Below are 22,020 nucleotides of genomic sequence, written 5' to 3'. Positions count from 1 at the left end.
GGCATGGTGCTTGTTGGAGTTGAAAGTGAGCTGGCTTTCTCTACTACAGGTGCAAGATTGGAGAGTATTCACTGTGAATTTAGCTACAGCCAGGACACTCATTGACAACCTATGTTTTGGTGACTCACTTTGGGTGCAATCATCTTGACCAGTTGTAGATGTTACGTATATAATAAAGAACAAGAAATGAGTTACTGTTTACATGAACTGTGAGGTGTCAAATTGAGAAGGTTTGTCAGGGCCCTTGGTGGTGCTTTCTGACATTTAAGGTAACTTTTTGCTAAGGTATACAAACACGTGATGTGACAAGTGAATGGCAACAGGGAAAGTGGATGGTTATAGCTGTCTGGTCATGCTGGTTCAGTACTAAGCAACCACAATGAAAACTTGCATGCGTGCTCAGATGGCTAATGTGATCAGGGAGTGGAAAAGCTCAGAGCACAGAGGGAGTGTTGCTTCATTCTCTGCCCAGGATGTTATTAAATTTTGACAAAGAAAGTTGTTGTTTGTTGCTGTATTAATGTTTAAAATATCATTCATAGCACCTTTAATTGATATTTTTAAAGCTGAAAATTTAATTCATATTAAGCCTGAATGCAATATGAAAACCATTTGCAGATCCATGTTAGTAGTTCTCAGGTTTCGTCTTAAAACCAGAGATTAATCCTTTTCTATCAGATTCCCTAAATTGCGGAACAAGTTGCTGTAGGAAATCGCCAAAAAACATTGTTTTTAACATTGTTTTTAAAAATGTCTTTTAAAAACTCTTTTCCAAAAACATAATCTCTAATTTTTTTAGTCTGATGTTGCCCAATGCTGATGTTCTCTGAACACACAAAGTTCCTCCAAGGCACCCCAAGTGCACACTAGCAACTCCCAGCACTTGGGCACTTTGGCATTCACACTTTCATACCTAAACACTGGCATAGTACCTACTTCCTCCCAGTAGTTACCGGTAATTTTTAGTCACCTTGATCCACCCATAAATATTAGCTGTACCAGTCCTGGACAGGTGCATTGGGGTGGGGTTAGCTAGATGCAATGGAGCACCTTACACTTGGTCTTGACTGAGGCCAAGGACTAAATTTAATATTAATCCTAATTAAGATTAATCTTCTTCCAACTGACTGACAACTGTCGCACTGCGTTGTTTTGGTAACCAACATTAGCCACAGACCTAATAAGTGCAGTGCCCCCTGTGGTAGCACATTGCCAGTTCTTTCTCTTCTGAGTACCTAAGGGGACTGGACACCTTATGTGTCATGGTACTAATTCCAACAGCTCCAACAAAGTTTCAACATTTGACACCCCACAATGAAAACATGTCCTTTATGTTCAATGTTGAATTTTAAATAATGTTCTTATAATTTATGTGCAAATATATGTTGGTATGGTTCTGTTTTGGAATGTACGGCAGAATGTGTGCACTGTAAACCAATCATACACCCAATCTGTGAGACTGATGGATACTTGCCTCAGCCTCTACTTCAGGTGAGCGTAATGTATGTACGTGTTGATATGTGTGCACTTGTGTCTGTCAGTCAGTCAGAGCGCCAGCAGAGAAGGCGAGTTCAGGGAATCAGACGACTGCTCGCTACTGCTGTTCCGCTGGTTGGCACTGACCCCGCAGGCTCCCTCTGGGTAGGTGAACACAAATGAAGATGTGTATGAGGGGTTGTAGCTGCCAATGGCCGCATCGTCATGGATAGCACCACCACCACCACAGTCGCTGGCCATAAGGCACGGCCCACCAGGTTCACTTGAGCCATAGAAAGAACTAGAAAACTCTACCTCCTGCATTATGCCTGGCTGAGGCTGCTGCTGGACCTGCGGCTGCTGAACCGGAGGCTGGGACTGTGCAGAGGCCTGATGAGCCGTGTAAGCAGGAGGCAGATAGAAAGAGTCTTCTTTGACCGCCAAGCTCACAATGGAGACGGAAGGTTGCAAGGTCTGGGGAGGAAGCTGGGGCTGGATGGGAGGCAGCTGTACTGGTCCCTGCTGCGGCTGCTCCTGGTAAGAGATCTTACAGTTCGGCTGGTGGGCCACCAGGACAAACTCCAAACGCTCCTTCTCCTTCTGCAACTCAGAGATCTCAGCCTCCAGCTCTGCCTTCTCCTCCTCCAGTATGTCTGTCTCCTGCACAGAGGGAGACAGAAATGGGCAAGAATGGGTGAAATGGGGAAAAGATCAAGCTCTACTCATTTTCCAGAGTTGGATACATCCATTCCAGTAGAAACACCTTCCAACTTTACAGTTAGGAAGGTAACAACTAGGGATAGACCGATAATCAGCTGGGCCAATAATTTGCATCGGTCGATAATCCCTCTGGGTACTCTGTAGGGATAGACCATTAATCGGTTGGGCCGATAATCAGCATTGGCCAGTAATTCCTCTGGGTGATCTGTAGGGATAGACCATTAATCGGTTGGTCCGATAATCGGCATTGGCCAATAATCCCTCTGGGTACTCTGTAGGGATAGACTGTTAATCGGTTGGGCCGATAATCAGCATTGGCCAGTAATTCCTCTGGGTGATCTGTAGGGATAGACCATTAATCGGTTGGTCCGATAATCGGCATCGGCCAATAATCCCTCTGGGTACTCTGTAGGGATAGACCGTTAATCGGTTGGGCCGATAATCAGCCTTGGCCAATAATTCCTCTGGATGCTCTGTAGAGATAGACTGTTAATCGGCCGATGCCAATAATTGGAAAGCCTGATACTCAACCAATAATTGGCTGAGCTGCTTATCAGTCTATCCTTATAACAAGTAACAACCCACTACCAGTAATTATGCCATAAATCCTATTGAGGCAATAGACTGTCTTAAGAGGTCTAATTTTCTTCTAAATATACCATTATCACACTCTTCTCTCTTATATGCACACACAACCATTTATTAACACATTCCATCATGCTATGTAAGGAAACAGTAAGTATGCAATTATGATCATTAGTCACAGTGACTGTAAGAACGAGGCCAAGCTCACCGACTGCAGTCTGTCTGTGAGTTCTCGTCGCCGGTTTCTGCACTTGGCAGCAGCCACCTTGTTTCTCTCCCGCCGGACACGCCTCTTCTCCTCCTCCTCTGGACTCAGCTAGAAGAACGAAGGAACAAAGGCAAAATGTTGAAGAAGAAAGTTGTGTGTTGTTCTTCTAAACAAAAGGTGATGTGTTCCTAGCAGGCGTAGGTTCACACATTAACAGAGCAAGCTCAGCAGCGATGAGTGTTACTTGGGATTTCAATTGGAAAATTGTAGCTTTTTCAATCAAATGATTTTATTTTAACAGATAAGTCATATAGTAACATTGTATCTCATGCAAGAACATTTTTGTAAACTTCTCTTCAGTTTCTCTTATCTATTTTTATAAAATAAGCTCGTATAAACACGACACACCAGATTCAGGAAATGCTTGTAACTCCAGATAATGGAATAATTCATACATGCATGATTTATTCCATTTAACATTTCCAACACTTGTATAACTCCCAGTCTCCCCTAAGTGCAAGGGGACTTTGTCTCACAGCAATTCCTGGCAGCATTACGAAAAGTACATTAAGCTATGGGTTCGTGACGGGGGCATGAAAATGAGCCACTTTTCTTGATGGGGACATGATTTCATTTCATGACGGGGAGCACGAAATGTGGGGTGATGGGAGGGTGTATAGTGGAGTTATGGTTAGGTTTAGAGGAGGGGACACACTTACACTGTGGTTATGGTTAGAGTTAAGAGAAGGGGGGGGATTATAAATAGCAAAATGAAAAAAAAAAACCTGTCACGAAAATGGAGCACTTTTAATGAAGGGGGCACGGGAGTACATGGAGAGGGGCCGGGGGAATTATACAAGTGTTGGAAATGTTAAATGGAATAAATCCTTCTATTATTTTGAGTTATAAGCATTTCCTGAATCTGGTATGACGTATTTGTACGAGCTTATTTTACAAAAAACAAAACAAAACAAAAATTAAGATAACGAAGAGAAGTTTACAAAAAATGTTCTTGATCCTCTGAGTGTTTTACTCACTGTTATCAACTGTTTATGTATGCATATGTGAGAAGTCCTTTTTTGAAATATTAGTTTCAGAAGGAATGAATGAAGGCAAATAGGGAATAGGGCAGCCACTATGGGAATTACAAAAATCTACTATATGTTCAAAACAGCAACAAAATAATGCTAGCAAGATACTTTGAAATTGTTGTTTTTCTATTGTTGTCTATTCTATTCTATTGCTGAATTGTTGTCTTTCTGTTTGTTTTGCAAATTGTTCTGTAATTTATGTCTGTAGCATGGTCCAAGCAGAGGGTCACCCCTTTCAGTCTGGTCTGCTTGAGGTTTCTTCCTCAGAGGCAGTTTTTCCTTACCACTGTTACTCTGGGGGTTGGTAAGGTTAGACCTTACTTGTGTGAAGCGCTTTGAGGCAACTCTGTTGTGATTTGGTGCTATATAAATGAAATTAAATTGAAAGTGAAATTGAACTGAATTCTATTGTATTTTTTTTCGAATATACTCTAATATAAATATAAATATAAACATGCACCAATTTTAGAATATAATTCCATTCAGTTTGTTCACCACTGAGGCCACAAATGGATCTCACATTTCAAGTCCTGTTTTTCTTTTTAAATTACTAACATAATGAGCACACTGTAATAGACAACAGAGGCAACAGACTGTTGGCAAATAACAGAAATACCACAAAAAAACGAAGAAGAGATCCACACAGCCAGATAGCTCCCAAACAAACCTTTAATGACACACCAAAAGTGACGTTTCGGGCCTCGCCCTTCATCAGACATGATGAAGGGCTGTGCGGATCTCTCCTTCGTTTTTTTGTGCTATTCCTTTTTTGATCCTGCACGCCAATACGGACTGTGATGTGCGTGTCATTTCATTATTTTTTAAATAACAGAAATATGCCAAAAGTAGGTAATATAAATAAATATGTTGTGAGTTTCTCTAGTATGTTTTAGCTTTGTGGAAAAGTATAGAGTATATTAAGTGCATAGACTGCACGTAGTCTCTTAGTGAGCATGTCCACAAGCTCTCATGTCATGGAGCTGTATTAAATAATGTGTCACAATTTTAGGCTACTGTTGTTATAAATCATGATTTCCTCATTTTTTTAATTGGGAAGGCAATTGGGCCCAATAATCCGCAATGAGAGACCAGCTTTACTGACGTGTATACAGCAGGACTTTGCCTTTCAAGCACAAATGGGGTCAATTCCACTTTGCCAACCCCAGTTCTTCTTTCAAATCTGTATACTGAGTATGTGCCCGTTCCTATTCCAATTCAGAACTGTAAATAAATAAATAAATTATCAATTCCAATTAAATTTGAACCCTACCTCACACCCTCTGACCACTGCCCCTGTGACCCTTAACTGGAGTGAGCAGGTATAGAAAATGAACGAATGAATTAAATTTGAGCTCTTTCATTGAGTTATGATAAAATGTAAATTTATAATTCTACACATTTTCACACACACAGAAAAAAGCTCAGTCACTGAAAAGGAACATAATTAAATCTGCAGTATAAACTATCATTCATTATTTTGTGATGAGATTTTTAACCCTCATAAATACACTGCTGGCTATACAGAATGCAGATGCAGACTTACTGTTGTATTCCCCAAAGGCTGTGTGTATTATTTTCTCTATTTAGGTGGTTCTGAGCCCCATAAAAGAGCTCATCAGCACCAAATGTACAATTTTGCAGAATTATCATAACTACACAAAAAAGAAGAAACAAAAAAGAGAGAAAATATTCCTTCTAGGATTTGCGTGATTCTAAAGTTGGCAGAATACAAGATGAATGACTTCTGATTCTTAGTTCTGTGAAAGTAAAGACATTTTTTTTCATTAGATACTACAAGATATAGTAGACAAAATACATTATATATGCATAACATTGGGTAAAATTCATTTTTAATGAAAAATTTAAATGACATTACTTAATGAAATCATGGCGATATGTCAGAATATAGTTGTTTTGTGGATACTATTACCTGAGGGACTGATATTATTATTATTATTGTTATTATTATTAGGCATAGATGTAGAATGCTTTGAGGACTAAAAGAGGAATGCACCTGGTTGGTATGAGATCCTTCTATCACTTAGAATTAATTTTGTATTTTTAGGCCTAACCTGAAATGATGGAACTAAATTGAAAAGGATTTGGAATTGAATGTATCATATCTCATTCTCTTTGGAACTGTCTCCGGTTTATGGTCTTTTAGGGCCGAGGGAGGTACCTTTCTGCTGACCTTGTGAACCTTTGCGCATGACAAACAGAACATAACAGCAAGACGAGATTCTTTGAAAACATACAAACCAGTCAAGCACACACACTTACTAACACACCAACACCTCCATCTTCACTCACAGACTCGTCTCTTGTGCGACGGGTGCGGGTTCTGGATTGGCGGACGGGGCCTGGCGCCGGCCCCTGACTTTCTGAGCTTGTTGTAGGGGTGAATGCAGCCCCTGATGAATAACTAGGGCCCGGTATGTCGTACGGGTCCACCAGTGACACCGGCTGGGTCATGGTCGAGGTGCCGGTGGTCCCGCTCTGTCCAGAAGCTTGGGACGAGATGAGGGTGGGCTGTACCATCCACTGCAGGTCCTGGCTGGTGGTGATGGCAGTGACTGTGGGCACGAATGAACCAGGCATCTCCCCTCCAACACTGGCCCCCGGCCCGCTGCCCACGATGCTTAAGCCAGCTCCCGATGACACACACTCCTGAGCAGAAGACACACACACACACACACACACACACACACACACACACACACACACACACACACACACACACACACACACACACACACACACACACACACACACACACACACACACACACACACACACAATATATGAATGAAAAAAGAAAGAAAGAAAAATACAAACACACAAACCATTTCTTTGGTTTTGGTGTTGTAGCTGAACACAGCCTTTGAAACCCTGTGCGCCCCCTGCTGCTCCATATTTTAACTTTAGTCAAGATCCAAATGTAAAGCTACAGTGTGCAGGATTCAGGGGTGTTTATGAGCAGAAACTGAACATAGCTTTCATATCTATCTGTTAATTAGTGCATAATTACTTGCAATAACAAACTGATGTTTTCATAAGCTGAGAATGAGCCCTATACAGCTACATATCAGCCCCCCCCCCACTCCCCATGTTACACCACCATGTTCATGCAGCAGTCCAAAAGGGACATACTTACTCCACATTTTGCACTTTACAGCAACCAGAAGAAAGAAGAAAAATAAGAAAAGTAATCAGTGGTTTAATCCTCAATACATGCCCTACTGTTTGCTAGTGCAGACTCACAAGTGTGAGAACTCCCATTTTTGTGAAATTGATGGATCATACGTATTATTTATCACAAGAGAGGATAATCTGAAACAAACCCCCATTCCACAAATACGCAAAAACATGAAGGGAAAGACAATCATAACTGGTGACGACATTATGCGAACTGTAACCTCACCACTACGCCACGGTAAATCCTACACTGTAGCTTTAAGGTAAATTCTGTTAAAGATATTTGGCATGACAACAACATGTCATCACAGGGGGCTGACCAACTCTACAAATTTCTATTCTAATGTTAGAATTTTTTTTTTTATTCTGGAGATAAGCAATGACACCAATTTGCCTCAGGGCCTATATAGGACTTATTTCTTCATTATTATTATATTATTACTATAACCCCTGCCAGTTCCTCCATGTAATGTGGAGTTGTGTCAGGAAGGGCATCCGGCATAAAATTTGAGCCAATTCAATGAACAAATCCAAATTGGATCTGCTGTGCAACCCCGAGTGAAAACAAGGGAGCAGCCAAATGGACTTACTATTATTATTATTATTATTATTACAAATTCCTTGGTAATGTGAGGAAAAATGAAAAAAAAAATAGTAAATTTAATATAGTATCAGACAAATATATATATATATATATATATATATATATGCTTATGTAGGGTCTGCTCCTTTCTCTACCCCTGACCAAAGCAGAGTCTCTACATCTGGAGTTGGTCCCTGGGCGCCGGACTGTGGCTGCCCACTGCTCTTAGTGGTTGGATTATGTCTAACTGTAATTTAGGATGGATTAAATACACAGGACCTGGTTTTGTTGTATGTATGTATATATGTGCAATGACAATAAAGTTTCTATTCTACTCTATTCATACATAAAGTTTACCTGCCTACATTTGAGGTAAAGCAGAAAAATTAACAGTAATATCACAGCTACGAAAAGCTATAACAACACACATTAATGCACATTTGTCTGGCAAGTGCACGCAGTGGCATTGTGACTCCATATATGAGATGTAAAAGTATGCTCCAAATTTTATTATATATATATATATATATATATATATATATATATATATATATATATATATATATATATATATATATATATATATATATATATATATATATATATATATATATATTTATTAAGGGTCATATATCTATGTATTTATATAAGTACCTTGTATGGCAGCACCCTCACATTGGGGTGAATGTGAGGCATTATTTGTAAAGCGCCTTGAGATGGAAAAGCGCTGTATAAATGCAGTCCATTTACACACACACACACACACACACACACACACACACACACACACACACACACACACACACACACACACACACACACACACACACACACACACACACACACACACACACACACACACACACACACACACACACACACCCTATCTCACAAATTCTTAAAAAATAATTACTGATATTAAACATTAAACTATTGGACGTGTGGATTAACTGGCGACGTGTTGGCCCCTGGTATAAGTCCCTGACATAAGTGTTGCTAAAGGGGGTCATGTTGCACAACATTTGATTTTCATCTGTTTTACATTTAAATGTAGCTGGGGTTTCATTTTAAATATCCTCCAAGTCTCATAATTCAATATTTGCGCGCATATATATATGAGATGAGACTTGGAGGATATTTAAAATGAAACCCCAGCTACATTTAAATGTAAAAAATATATATATATATATCCGTGTTATCTCCTTCCTGTGCCATGACTATTTTTCTAAGTAGGCTATGAGAATAGATCTAATAATACACGTGTCTTTTTGTTTCATTTAGACCGGAGTAGGACAGCACCGTCTTCATTAATATTCATTTAAATCGTGTAAGGCTCCGGGACAGGCGGCTCGACCAATCAGCTTTCTACAATACCGGCTCCCTCCTCCTTCTTCCTCCTCCCCCGTCACACCCCCGGTGTTCCCCTTGGCAACGCGACGTGGCGCTCCAAAATAGCACGCGCATTTACGTCACGGCGAGGCCAATGAGAGGAGAGGAGCACGAGTGGAAGGGGGCGGATAGAAGGCGTGGCCTCCGCGCTGACGTCGAGAGTTCCACGAGCTTGCTTTTTTTTTTTTTTTTTTTTGTCATCCGCTCTGAGCACGTTGTATCAGCCTGAGAGCCGTTGCCATGGATACCACAATCAGAAAAGAAGTTTGCGGCAGCCGCAGCAAAAAAAGCGCGTGCTGTTCTGAAAGCTGGAAAGTATTTCAGTCTGAAATTACTCCTAAAATATGTTCTTAAGAATCTCAAGCAGTTATTTATGTTGCCAACGTAACGCTTTTATATTACAAGGCATGTTAAGTACAAAGCATAACAAAACGATGTCGTATTTTTAGCGAAATGTAATAAATATATAGATATATGACCCTTTTTTTGGCTCTATAAAGTGATTAAACGTTTTATGACCAACTGATTCGTAATTATACAAACATTTTGAAAATGGTGTAAAATTGTTATTAATTTATAATACGATGTATGCCATTTGTAACATTCTTTCATATCACGCCAACTTTAATTCTGTTTTAAAATATATAACAAACCCGGATTTTGCAAAAAACAAACAAAACAAAACAAAACATGGCATTCTATATAGAATAAACTAATCAATGCATGTATACATTTGAAATGTAAACATTTTGTATATATAATTTAGAATATATAGACTAAATTAATATTAACCACTGCAAACGTCTATGGGGTTTATAGTCTTATACAAAATATATAAACACATTTACATTGGACGACGATAATTTATAACATGATTATGTAATTTGTAACTTTCAAACAACATCACACCACGTTTAATTGTGAACTTCGACAATAGTGTCAAAAGCACTTTTATGTACTTATTTTTGTAAAATACATATAGACTGTACAAACTAAATTTATGTTTATCATTGCAAACATACTTATGGAGATATAAATGGATTTACGTTAGACAAGGTGCACGTGCTCGTTCATACATGTGCCCTATTTATCTTGTCAATATAGAATAAGACCCGTTACAGCGTGACTCACTTGCGGGGCACTGGTGGTCGGTGGGCTCCCGAAGGAGTCCACGGAGGAAAGGTACTGGGACTCTAATGAAGGAGATAAGCTTCCACGGGAACCGCTGTCGGGGTCTCCGGGGAACCCTTGGTACATCTCCCCTGAGGGGCCGAGAGAGACCGGAACACCTGCAGCTACCGCAGAGAACGAGACGTCACCTGTAGTGACGGAGCCACACGCAGGGATAAGATATCTGATATTAAAGACAAAAGTCCGTGAGCGTTTGTTTTAAGAAGTCTGTCATGATTTGACCTATTTTAATGTGAAAACAGACTTGCCTTTGCTGCTCTTTTTGCTACTTCCCGGTGAAAAGCTTCTGGTTTCCTTCCAAAAAAGTTGCATGAAGAAGGTAATCCAGGTCCCGGTTCGGTTCGTGAGGGAGTCCACTCGTTTAAATCCTCGCCTTTCACATCAAATGCGCGCTGACAGATCCATGTTCGCGCGAACAGTAGCACATCTTGTCTTATGAATGAATCAGTCTCTACAACTAGCATTTCTAGTCCCGCCTCGGAGTTCCGCTGACGTATGTGCCCATATTTGTGCTTTGCTTTTGTGTTTGGTATCCTTGGTGACGTTGAGGGATTCCCTCTCCCACTGAAATGGATCAGAAGCTCACCGACGGATAATAATAGACGTGTGTCTGTGTTTTTTTTTTTAAACTGTCACAAGCTCGAAATGTTTCTCACCGTCTGACAATTTTTGAGAGGAAAATTCAAGAAACTTCTGTGTGATAACTGTGGAAAGTATTTACAACTGGCTAAGTTTATACTGGAACATGTTTTTAGAGTAAAAATGTCTGCATGCCTGTGAAGGAATTGCAACTGATGACACATCGTATAAGCTTTTTGTCGACAAACAGAAAATACAGTGGTATTCATTTAAATAAATAACAACTATACCATTAGAAGCTCTGTGTGGTCAATATGTCACCTAATACCATAACTGTGACAAAACAATATTTTGCAAATAGGAGGTCACATAAATATCATGTAAACACACAGATATACAGATACAGTGCATCCAGTAAGTAAGTATTCACAACACTTCACTTTTTCCACATTGTGTTATGTTGCAGCCTTATTCCAATAGATAGAATTAATTTTCTTCCTTAAACTTCTACACACAATACCCCATAATGATAATGTGATTTTTTTTATTTTAAAATTTTTATATATATATATATATATATACACACACACACACACACACACACACACACACACACACACCCACACACACACACACACACACACACACACACACACACACACACACACACACACACACACACACACACACACACACAAGAAATCATATGTACATAAGTATTGACAGCCTTTGCCATGAAGATTAAAATATTAAAATTGAGCTGTCAGGTACATCCTGTTTCCACTGATCATCCTTGAGATGTTTCTACAGCTTAACTGGAGTCCACCTGGGATAAATTCAGTTGAATGGACAAGATTGAGAAAGGCACACGCCTATCTACATATAAGGTCCCACAGTTGACAGTGCATGTCAGAGCACAAACCAAGCATGAAGTCAGAAGAGTCTGTAGACCTCCAAGACAGGACTGTCTCGAGGGCAAAATGTGGGGAAGGGTTCAGAAATATTTCTGCTGCTTTGGAGGTCCCAATGAGCACAGTGACCCCCCATCATCTGTAAATGGAAGAAGTTCGGATCCACCAGGACTCTTCCTAGACTGGGCCGCCCGTCTACACTGAGCAATTGGGGGAGAAGGGCCTTATTCAGAGACGTGACCAAGAACCTGGTGGTCACTCTGTCAGAGTTCTAGCATTCCTCTGTGGAGAGAGGAAAACCTTCCAGAAGGACAACCATCTCTGCAGCAATCCACCAATCAGGCCTGTATGGTAGAGTTGCCAGATGGAAGCCACTCCTTAATAAAAGGCACATGGCAGCCCACCTGGAGTTTACCAAAAGACACCTGAAGGACTCTCAGACCATGAGAAACAAAATTCTCTGGTCTGATGAGACAAAGACTGAACTCTTTAGCGTGAATGCCAGGCATCATGTTTGGAGGAAACCAGGCACCATCCCTTGAAGCATGGTGGTGGTAGCATCATGCTGTGGGGATGTTTTTCACCAGCAGTAACTGAGAGACAAGTCAGGATTGAGGGAAAGATGAATGCAGCAATGAACTCTTTGACATTAATCCCAGGCATCATTAGGCTAGAGAATTTTTTTTCTCACGGTCTGAGAGTGCTTCAGGTGCCTTTTAGCAAACTCCAGGTTGGCTGCCATATGCCTTTTATGAAGGAGTAGCTTTCATCTGGCCACTCATCTCCATTTTGGAATAAAGCCATAACATAACAAAAGGTGGAAAAAGGGAGGGGCTGTGAATACTTTCTGGACACATTGTATGTTTGATGAACTTTTGTATATTATGTTTGTTGATATCCAACAAACTGTAAAAGTAAGGACAGCCATGTTTCTGTGTAGGCTCTCAGTTGTCCAGGTGGTTTCCATAGTAGAGAAGCTTGAATCTTCGACTGGAATGGGTTGCTTGACGTGAGTATGTTTCGCTTCAAATCACAGAAGATTGCTCAGCTAAAATTCTTGCTCTGGTAGTCTGACTTCTGTCTTGACTCTTGTAGAGAAGAATAAACCAGAAGCCAACAAAAGCTGGAGTTTTTTAACCTAACCAGACCCCTCCTACCGAGAGGCCGACTGCTATAGGCTAGTGACTAAACAATAGCTCTAATTAGCACCTATTGTGCTCTAGTTAGCACTCTCCTAATGATGGGATGGAAGCCTCCCCTGATGGCTCCCTTGACGACTCTCCTGATGATGTGAATGACTCATTACCATGAACAAAAGACTGAAACTGCCTGAGTACCCCATTGTAAACAGGGGACAAAGCGTGACTGAGACCCGCCCCCCGGTTAAGGCTGGGTTTCAACTGTTTTACAAAGAATGCTTCCTTGACACCTCTCTCAAACCATTTCTTCTCTCTGGCTAAGATTTTAACTTCCTTGTCCTCAAACGTGTGGTTAGTGTCTTTCAGGTGGAGATGAACTGCAGACTGAGGTCCACTGGCGACCTCTCTGCGGTGCTGGTATAGCCTCTTGTTTAAAGGTTGCTTAGTCTCGCCTATGTAGTGTTCATTACAGTTTTCCTGACATCTGATATAATACACTACATTGCTCTGTTTGTAACTAGGGATCCTGTCCTTAAGGTGAACTAATTTCTGTCTCAAGGTGTTAACTGGTTTAAAGTAAACTGGGATTTTGTGCTGTCTGAAGATCCTCTGTAGTTTTTCCCCTACTAAAATACTACTAAATAAGGGAGAGACACTCCTCTTCTTCTTGTCTCCGTCTCCTGTCTATCTGGTCTCTTTGTTTTCTGGGACTTCTGCACTTTGTCCAGGGACCATCGTGGGTACCCACATACTGTGAGGGCTTTCTACAGGCAGATCCATGGTTGTGCCATAGGTATTAAAGGCACTGCGCTGCGGTGGTTTGAATCATATTTGTCTAATAGATTACAATTTGTTCATGTAAATGGGGAATCTTCTTCACAGACTAAAGTTAATTATGGAGTTCCACAAGGTTCTGTGCTAGGACCAATTTTATTCACTTTATATATGCTTCCCTTAGGCAGTATTATTAGACAGTATTGCTTAAATTTTCATTGTTACGCAGATGATACCCAGCTTTATCTATCCATGAAGCCAGAGGACACACACCAATTAGCTAAACTGCAGGATTGTCTTACAGACATAAAGACATGGATGACCTCTAATTTCCTGCTTTTAAACTCAGATAAAACTGAAGTTATTGTACTTGGCCCCACAAATCTTAGAAACATGGTGTCTAACCAGATCCTTACTCTGGATGGCATTACCCTGACCTCTAGTAATACTGTGAGAAATCGGAGTCATTTTTGATCAGGATATGTCATTCAAAGCGCATATTAAACAAATATGTAGGACTGCTTTTTTGCATTTACGCAATATCTCTAAAATCAGAAAGGTCTTGTCTCAGAGTGATGCTGAAAAACTAATTCATGCATTTATTTCCTCTAGGCTGGACTATTGTAATTCATTATTATCAGGTTGTCCTAAAAGTTCCCTAAAAAGCCTTCAGTTAATTCAAAATGCTGCAGCTAGAGTACTGACGGGGACTAGAAGGAGAGAGCATATCTCACCCATATTGGCCTCTCTTCATTGGCTTCCTGTTAATTCTAGAATAGAATTTAAAATTCTTCTTCTTACTTATAAGGTTTTGAATAATCAGGTCCCATCTTATCTTAAGGACCTCGTAGTACCATATCACCCCAATAGAGCGCTTCGCTCTCAGACTACAGGCTTACTTGTAGTTCCTAGGGTTTGTAAGAGTAGAATGGGAGGCAGAGCCTTCAGCTTTCAGGCTCCTCTCCTGTGGAACCAGCTCCCAATTCAGATCAGGGAGACAGACACCCTCTCTACTTTTAAGATTAGGCTTAAAACTTTCCTTTTTGCTAAAGCTTATAGTTAGGGCTGGATCAGGTGACCCTGAACCATCCCTTAGTTATGCTGCTATAGACGTAGACTGCTGGGGGGTTCCCATGATGCACTGTTTCTTTCTCTTTTTGCTCTGTATGCACCACTCTGCATTTAATCATTAGTGATCGATCTCTGCTCCCCTCCACAGCATGTCTTTTTCCTGGTTCTCTCCCTCAGCCCCAACCAGTCCCAGCAAAAGACTGCCCCTCCCTGAGCCTGGTTCTGCTGGAGGTTTCTTCCTGTTAAAAGGGAGTTTTTCCTTCCCACTGTAGCCAAGTGCTTGCTCACAGGGGTCGTTTTGACCGTTGGGGTTTTACATAATTATTGTATGGCCTTGCCTTACAATATAAAGCGCCTTGGGGCAACTGTTTGTTGTGATTTGGCGCTATATAAAAAAATTGATTGATAAAAATTGATTGATTGATTGTGCGATGGGGTCTCCGGTATCCCCCATTGTGGCCAATCTGTACATGAAGCAAGTGGAGAAGACAGCCTTGATGTCGTTCACGGGCATCTCTCCCAGTCACTGGTTCAGATATGTCGATGACACATGGGTTAAAATCAAGCAACAGGAGGTTGAGGACTTTACAGAACACATCAATTCGGTGGATTCCAATATCAAGTTCACACAGGATGCCAGAAACAACCATTTAGCCTTCTTGGACTGTGATGTTACGATTGGAGAGAACAGGCAGCTCCAGACAGAGGTTTACAGAAAACCCACTCACACTGACCAATATTTGCTCTTTGGCTCAAACCATCCCCTTAAACACAAGCTCGGGGTGATCAGGACTCTTCAACACAGAGCCCTACAGGTGCCCACAACTGCAGAAGGAAGGGCTAAAGAACAACTTGTACGGAAAGCCCTCACAGTATGTGGGTACCCACGATGGTCCCTGGACAAAGTGCAGAAGTCCCAGAAAACAAAGAGACCAGATAGACAGGAGACGGAGACAAGAAGAAGAGTGTCTCTCCCTTATTTAGCAGGAGTAGGGGAAAAACTACAGAGGATCTTCAGACAGCACAAAATCCCAGTTTACTTTAAACTGGTTAACACCCTGAGACAGAAATTAGTTCACCCTAAGGACAGGATCCCTGGTTACAAACAGAGCAATGTAGTATATTATATCAGATGTCAGGAAAACTGTAATGGACACTACATAGGTGAGACTAAGCAACCTTTAAACAAGAGGCTATACCAGCACCGCAGAGAGGTCGCCAGTGGACCTCAGTCTGCAGTTCATCTCCACCTGAAAGACACTAACCACACGTTTGAGGACAAGGAAGTTAAAATCTTAGCCAGAGAGAAGAAATGGTTTGAGAGAGGTGTCAAGGAAGCATTCTTTGTAAAACAGTTGAAATCCAGCCTTAATCGGGGGGCAGGTCTCAGACACGCTTTGTCCCCTGTTTACAATGGGGTACTCAGGCAGTTTCAGTCTTTTGTTCATGGTAATGAGTCATTCACATCATCAGGAGAGTCGTCAAGGGAGCCATCAGGGGAGGCTTCCATCCCATCATTAGGAGAGTGCTAACTAGAGCACAATAGGTGCTAATTAGAGCTATTGTTTAGTCACTAGCCTATAACAGTCAGCCTCTCGGTAGGAGGGGTCTGGTTAGGTTAAAAAAAAACTCCAGCTTTTGTTGGCTTCTGGTTTATTCTTCTCTACAAGAGTCAAGACAGAAGTCAGACTACCAGAGCAAGAATTTTAGCTGAGGAAGCTTCTGTGATTTGAAGCGAAACGTCCTCACGTCAAGCAACCCAGTCCAGTCGAAGATTCAAGCTTCTCTACTAAGGACAGCCATATTTGAATCATTTGTTCAGGGTTCTTGAAGAGGCAGGAACAATGGCAGTTAGTGGGTGGGGAAGATGGACTAATGGACTGAATGGAGTGGAGAGGGTACAGCGTAGGAACAACAAATGACAAGAGGGGTCACGAACTGAAGTCAAATTTAGTACATGAACACAGATTGTCCTTGTGATTAGCAGAACATGCATAGGATTAATGGAGTGAGTGACAACGTTTCAATAAGCAACTCCATAACAACTACTGCATCTTCAACTCTGAAATTTTTAGGTTCTGGTTGATACAGGTGAAGACCAGTCATCTTTCTGTTGGTTTGTGTATCTGTGTGTGCGTGCATGGGTTTGTGCATGAATACCAGGCATCATGTTTGGAGGAAACCAGGTACCACAGGTATCCGGTGCATCTGTAAAGTATTCACAGCACTTCACTTTTTCCACATTTTATTATGGTACAGGCTTATTCCAAAATGGAGTATATTATTTTCCCTTCAGAATTCTACTCACAACACCCCATAATGGCAACATAAAAAAAGTTAAAATTTTTTTTTTTTTTTTTGCAAATTTATGAATAATAATAAACTAGAAGCTCTCAGAGAGTGCAAACCTCTGCCAAGGCCATAGGGTCACTGATGTCACATGGAATACCCTTTGGCAAAGAGACTTATTCCACGTCATTTCACACATCTACCGTCATGTTTCAGATTCAGTGGTTAAACCCTTAGATCTTCAGCAAATGTATTTATAAAGAGAAACTGCATGAACTACGCAAGTTTTATTTTCTAATAAGAAGTTTATTAAATGAGAAGAAACAAATGCTAAATTATTGTTGTGTCGTAACTTAATTTTTGTTCAGCCTTTGTGACCCATCTTCATAAAGTTAAATGCAAAAGTTTTGAAATTGGCCCTATCCTGCAATGATAAAGAATCCTTAAAAAATTACTGGATCCGGATCGTGTTCTGGATCATTACCAAAATTTAATGACTTCTAAGTTAGTCAAGATACACCCCTGGTAAAAATTTCATTGAAATCTGTTGATTTTTTGAGTAATCCTATTAATCAACCAACCAACCAACCAACCAACCAACCAACCAACCAACCAACCAACCAACCAACCAACCAACCAACCAACCAACCAACCAACAAACGGACGCAACCAAAAACACAACCTCCTTGGCGGAGGTAAAAAACAACTAATAAATCACATGTACATAAGTATTCACAGCCTTTGCGCAATACTTTGTTGATGCACCTTGGGCAACAATCACAGCATTGAGTCTTCTCTACCTCTTGACGTTTTTGCCCATTCCTCTTTGCAGCACCTCTCAAGCTCCATCAGGTTGGTTGGGGAGTGTCTGTGCACAACCATTTTCAGATCTCTCCAGAGATGTTCAATCAAATTCAGGTCTGGACTCTGGGCCACTCAAGGACATTCACAGAGTTGTCTGAAGCCACTCCTTTGATATCATGGCTATGTGCTTAGGGTCATTGGCCTGCTGAAAGATGAACCGTCACCCCAGTCTGAGGTCAAGAGCGCTCTGGAGCAGGTTTTCATCCAGGATGTCTCTGTACATTGCTGCATTCATCTTTCCCTCAATCCTGACTGGTCTCACAGTTCCTGCTACTGAAAAACATCCCCACAGCATGATGCTGCCACCACCATGCTTCACTGTTGGGATGGTGCCTCCAAACACACACACACACACACACACACACACACACACACACACACACACACACACACACACACACACACACACACACACACACACACACACACACACACACACACACACACACACACACACTATATATATATATATACACACACATATATGTGTTTGGTGTTAGATACATGGTATGTACATGTACATGGTAAGTTATGTTTTACTTTATTGTTCATTTGTGTTTAGTTAAAAAAAATTAAACCTGATAATTAGCTTATTAATTTTATGAAATGAAAAACACCTCATCTTTGATTTTTGAAAGTGGGTGTTTCAGTATAAACAAACAGGCTGTGGAAATTGTAGCCTGTGGGAAAATAATAATGATAATGACTGCTGTTGTTTTGGTGTATGATACGCAGGTCGTGACCTTTCTTATCTCTGTGATTTAACAGGTGTGATGTCACTCAGGACGGAATCCCGTCGGGCGCGCGGGGGGGAATCCTCCTGAAAAACTTTCTCAGGACACGCCCACCGGACGCCTCCGCGCAGGGAGTCTCTGGGGAGACTTTGGCCATGCGTGTTCTTCGGATGCCTTCAAAACAAGAACCTGGAAGGCACACGCACAGACATGTTCTGCGTTCACGGATCACAACACATGAGTACTCCGGAGTCCGTGTGAACAGTGGGTAGCTGCAGTGACGGAAATCACGGCCCGCGTCTGGTGATTCACGTGCGGATAGAAGAGGAGACGTGGGGGGCGAAATAACGGCGAAAACAGGGTATTCATTAAAAAAAAACCTGCATTACTAAGCTATGTTTTTCAAGTTGTGACGTCATAAAAGTGTCGGGGCGGGCGTGCTGCTGTGTCATAACGCTCCGTGTGTGAAACGACGTGAGTAAAAAGGGAAATAAATGGGGATAACAACTTATTAGTCAGAGCTACAAACAACGTCACAAACCCACGGAGGACGTTGTGTCCCGTCCGGGCTGCCGTCTCACCAGGATGACTAAACGCCATTAGCGCGGCGAGGGAACGGCGACAACAACTCTCCATTATGTCGCTTTGAAATGACACAAAAAACCCTCCTCTTCACATTGTAACTCACGCTTTTTCTCTGAACACTGCGTAAATCTCACAAACGAGGCGTTTTGTCGCTGAAAGCGGCAGCAGCCGAGAAACTCCATTCCCGGCATGTGTGTAGCGTTCTGTCACCATGGAAACGCCGTCGTCTGACGTAAGCACGTATAAAGTCGGTCTTCTTTTTTTTTGTTATGCAGCCTAGCAACTGGTTTCCGTGGTAACCAGCTGTGAGTGACAGAGCGGAACACAATACTGCTTCCGGATTCTCTCTGTGCAGAGCGCGCGCTGCATCACGTGAATATGCTGATTGTTTAACGGCTGTTTGGCGGTTTGGAACGTCACACAGTCAAAGGAACTCTCCAACTGATGCGTGTCTGAGCAGGAATTTAGAACATGTGGGCAAAGACAGCACAATGTGCCGCCTGTTCTGAACACGTCAATAATAATAATAATTAATAATTAATAATTCATTGTATTGTGTGTAAAATGGATATAATAATAATAATAATAATAATAATAATAATAATAATAATAATACTGCCGAGCGACACATAATTTAGAATTTTTACAATTGTAAAATCAGCATTAGCAAGTCTTTTGTGATTAAAGCAACTAATGTGCAGTTTTGGTCTATAGAAAATAACATATGGAACTTATGGAATTTAAATGTATTGCTTATTTTTGTCACAGGTTCTTATATATATGCTGTGTATTATGTCATAATAATCCAATTTTGATAACATATTTGAAACACCTTTCACTGTAACATAACATTTATTGTGTGAATAAAAAAAGTTTGTACAGATGGTGCATAAAAGCACACATCAAAAGTTAAAAACCATAATAATAAACAAAAACTCCAAAGTTTAAAAAAACACAATAATGCTTAAAAAACATAAAATACTCATTTATATGGCAGCACGGTGGGTTAGTGGTTAGCACCTGTGTGGAGTGTGGAGGATCTGTGTGGAGTTTGCATGTTCTCCCCTTTGTGTGGGGTTCCTGTGGGTGCTTTGGTGAATTGGAAAGTTTATAATTGTCCAGGTCTTCCTTGCAGAAGAGGTCACAATCTCAATGGGACTAACCTGGACTAACCTCCAACAGCCTATATGCCAAGCAGGTTTTCAGTACCACTTAAGGGGACTAAACAACACTTACAGTCCAGCCTCAGCATACCATGGCCTACACACAAATGTATGGTGGCCATTCAAGGTAGGGGTCAGTTTCCATAGATTCCATAATGTGTAGTTTGGATCATTGATGGATGAATGTTCTGGAGTTATGAGGTAAAAACAGTCAAAATGGTAGCAAAGGCCAATTTGAGCTTGGACGGGGTCAGAAGTTGAAGTTTCTCCAATTTTGGTATAAAAAAAGAAAAACAAACAAAAAAAGTGATGCAGATTATTGGATGCGATAAAATGGTTGTAAAAAGTAATAGTTTTCATCATCTGGCATGCTTCGTCATATTACGGAGCAGTATAAGCCATAGAATCCAACAGGTGTCGACTTTGTTTGACCTTTACTTTGGCCGCCAAGCATTCATCACAGTCAAAACTATTCCTATTAGCTAAACCAATAATTTGTATCACCTTTGACCAAAACTTGAGTAATTTCAACCTTTGGCCTCTGAAAAAACTGGCACTGACCTTTGTCATCATTTTTGTTGTTATTTTTACTACACAACATTCAGTCAGAATCTTCCATTCTTAAAGGTTGACCCCTGTGTAATCCTTAATTGACCCCTACCCAGCTATAGCTGCCACCCTGAGATGGTCACCATACATCTTTATGTTGGTCATGCTGTACTGAGAGTGGATTCTAAGTGTCATTTAGTCCCCTAAGTGGTACCAATTAGGTCAAAACTGGTTTCAGGCTCATGGACTATATAGACATATCTGCAAAGTATATCCATTCTAATTCAGCAAATACACAACTGAATGCATTACTTCAATCCAAACAAACAAATCAATGCATTAAAATATAATTTGAACAAAAGTAGTATTTAGTAGAATTATGTTTTATATGAGTACATTGTATTATTGCATGCTACAGGTGTATTTATTATTTTGGTCCTTAACATTTACTATGGCATTTTGTGCCATCTTGGCTGTACTTTGTTAATCTATTATTGATCAATTTAAAGCTACAGTGTGTTGGATCTTAGTGTCATCTCATGGTGAAGTTGCATATTGCATTATGCTGTCACCAGTCTCTATGTGTTTTTTTCCCCTTTGGTGATGGTGATTCATGCGCACTTACCTTCTTATGTGATAAGCAATATGTATAATACTTCATTTCACAAACATGAGGGTTCTTAAACTTGTTAGCCTGCACTAGCAACCAGTAGACAGTGTATAGGGGAGCAATTGCTGAATGGTCTTCGTTTTTTTTTTTTTTTTTTTCCAGCCCTCCAGCCGTGCTGCTAAATGCAAATCGTGAAGTATGTCCCTTTGGGTTACTCTATCAACATGGTGGTGCAACATGGTGGCCTCCATGAGGGCCCCCGCTCCCATGTAGGAATGAAGCGCTCATTCTAATTTTATGAAAACACATTGTTA

General features: G+C 40.9%; 1 protein-coding gene across 3 annotated transcripts; it reads right to left on the bottom strand.

Moving 5' to 3' along the window:
• Positions 1 to 1,257: 1,257 nt before the first annotated feature.
• Positions 1,258 to 10,888, bottom strand: fosb (FBJ murine osteosarcoma viral oncogene homolog B). 3 transcript variants are annotated; one of them, XM_034169211.1, is made up of 6 exons: positions 10,687 to 10,887; positions 10,379 to 10,566; positions 6,361 to 6,747; positions 2,990 to 3,097; positions 1,792 to 2,136; positions 1,258 to 1,637 (listed from the first exon to the last, which is right to left on the bottom strand). In XM_034169211.1, the coding sequence occupies exons 1-6, from the start codon at positions 10,748 to 10,750 to the stop codon at positions 1,572 to 1,574; spliced, it is 1,158 nt and encodes a 385-aa protein (XP_034025102.1). In that variant the 5' UTR covers positions 10,751 to 10,887; the 3' UTR covers positions 1,258 to 1,571. The 3 variants fall into 3 exon arrangements, with proteins under 3 accessions (XP_034025102.1, XP_034025101.1, XP_034025100.1); XM_034169210.1 differs by having other exon boundaries at positions 1,258 to 2,136; positions 6,391 to 6,747; positions 10,687 to 10,888; XM_034169209.1 differs by having other exon boundaries at positions 1,258 to 2,136.
• Between the last annotated feature and the right edge of the window lie 11,132 nt (positions 10,889 to 22,020).

This window comes from Thalassophryne amazonica, chromosome 4 (assembly GCF_902500255.1).
Source record: "Thalassophryne amazonica chromosome 4, fThaAma1.1, whole genome shotgun sequence".
NCBI classification, from domain to species: domain Eukaryota; kingdom Metazoa; phylum Chordata; class Actinopteri; order Batrachoidiformes; family Batrachoididae; genus Thalassophryne; species Thalassophryne amazonica.
Note: the sequence above shows the minus strand (reverse complement) of the source record. Positions and strands in the feature narration are given on the sequence as shown.

Coding starts and splice junctions, on each gene's coding strand:
- fosb (XM_034169209.1), bottom strand. CDS start 10,750: ATGCAACTTTTTTGGAAGGAAACCAGAAGCTTTTCACCGGGAAGTAGC. Junction 6,748..10,378: donor CGACCACCAGTGCCCCGCAA/GTGAGTCACGCT, acceptor TCTTCTGCTCAG/GAGTGTGTGTCATCGGGAGC. Junction 3,098..6,360: donor ATGGAGGTGTTGGTGTGTTA/GTAAGTGTGTGT, acceptor TCGTTCTTCTAG/CTGAGTCCAGAGGAGGAGGA.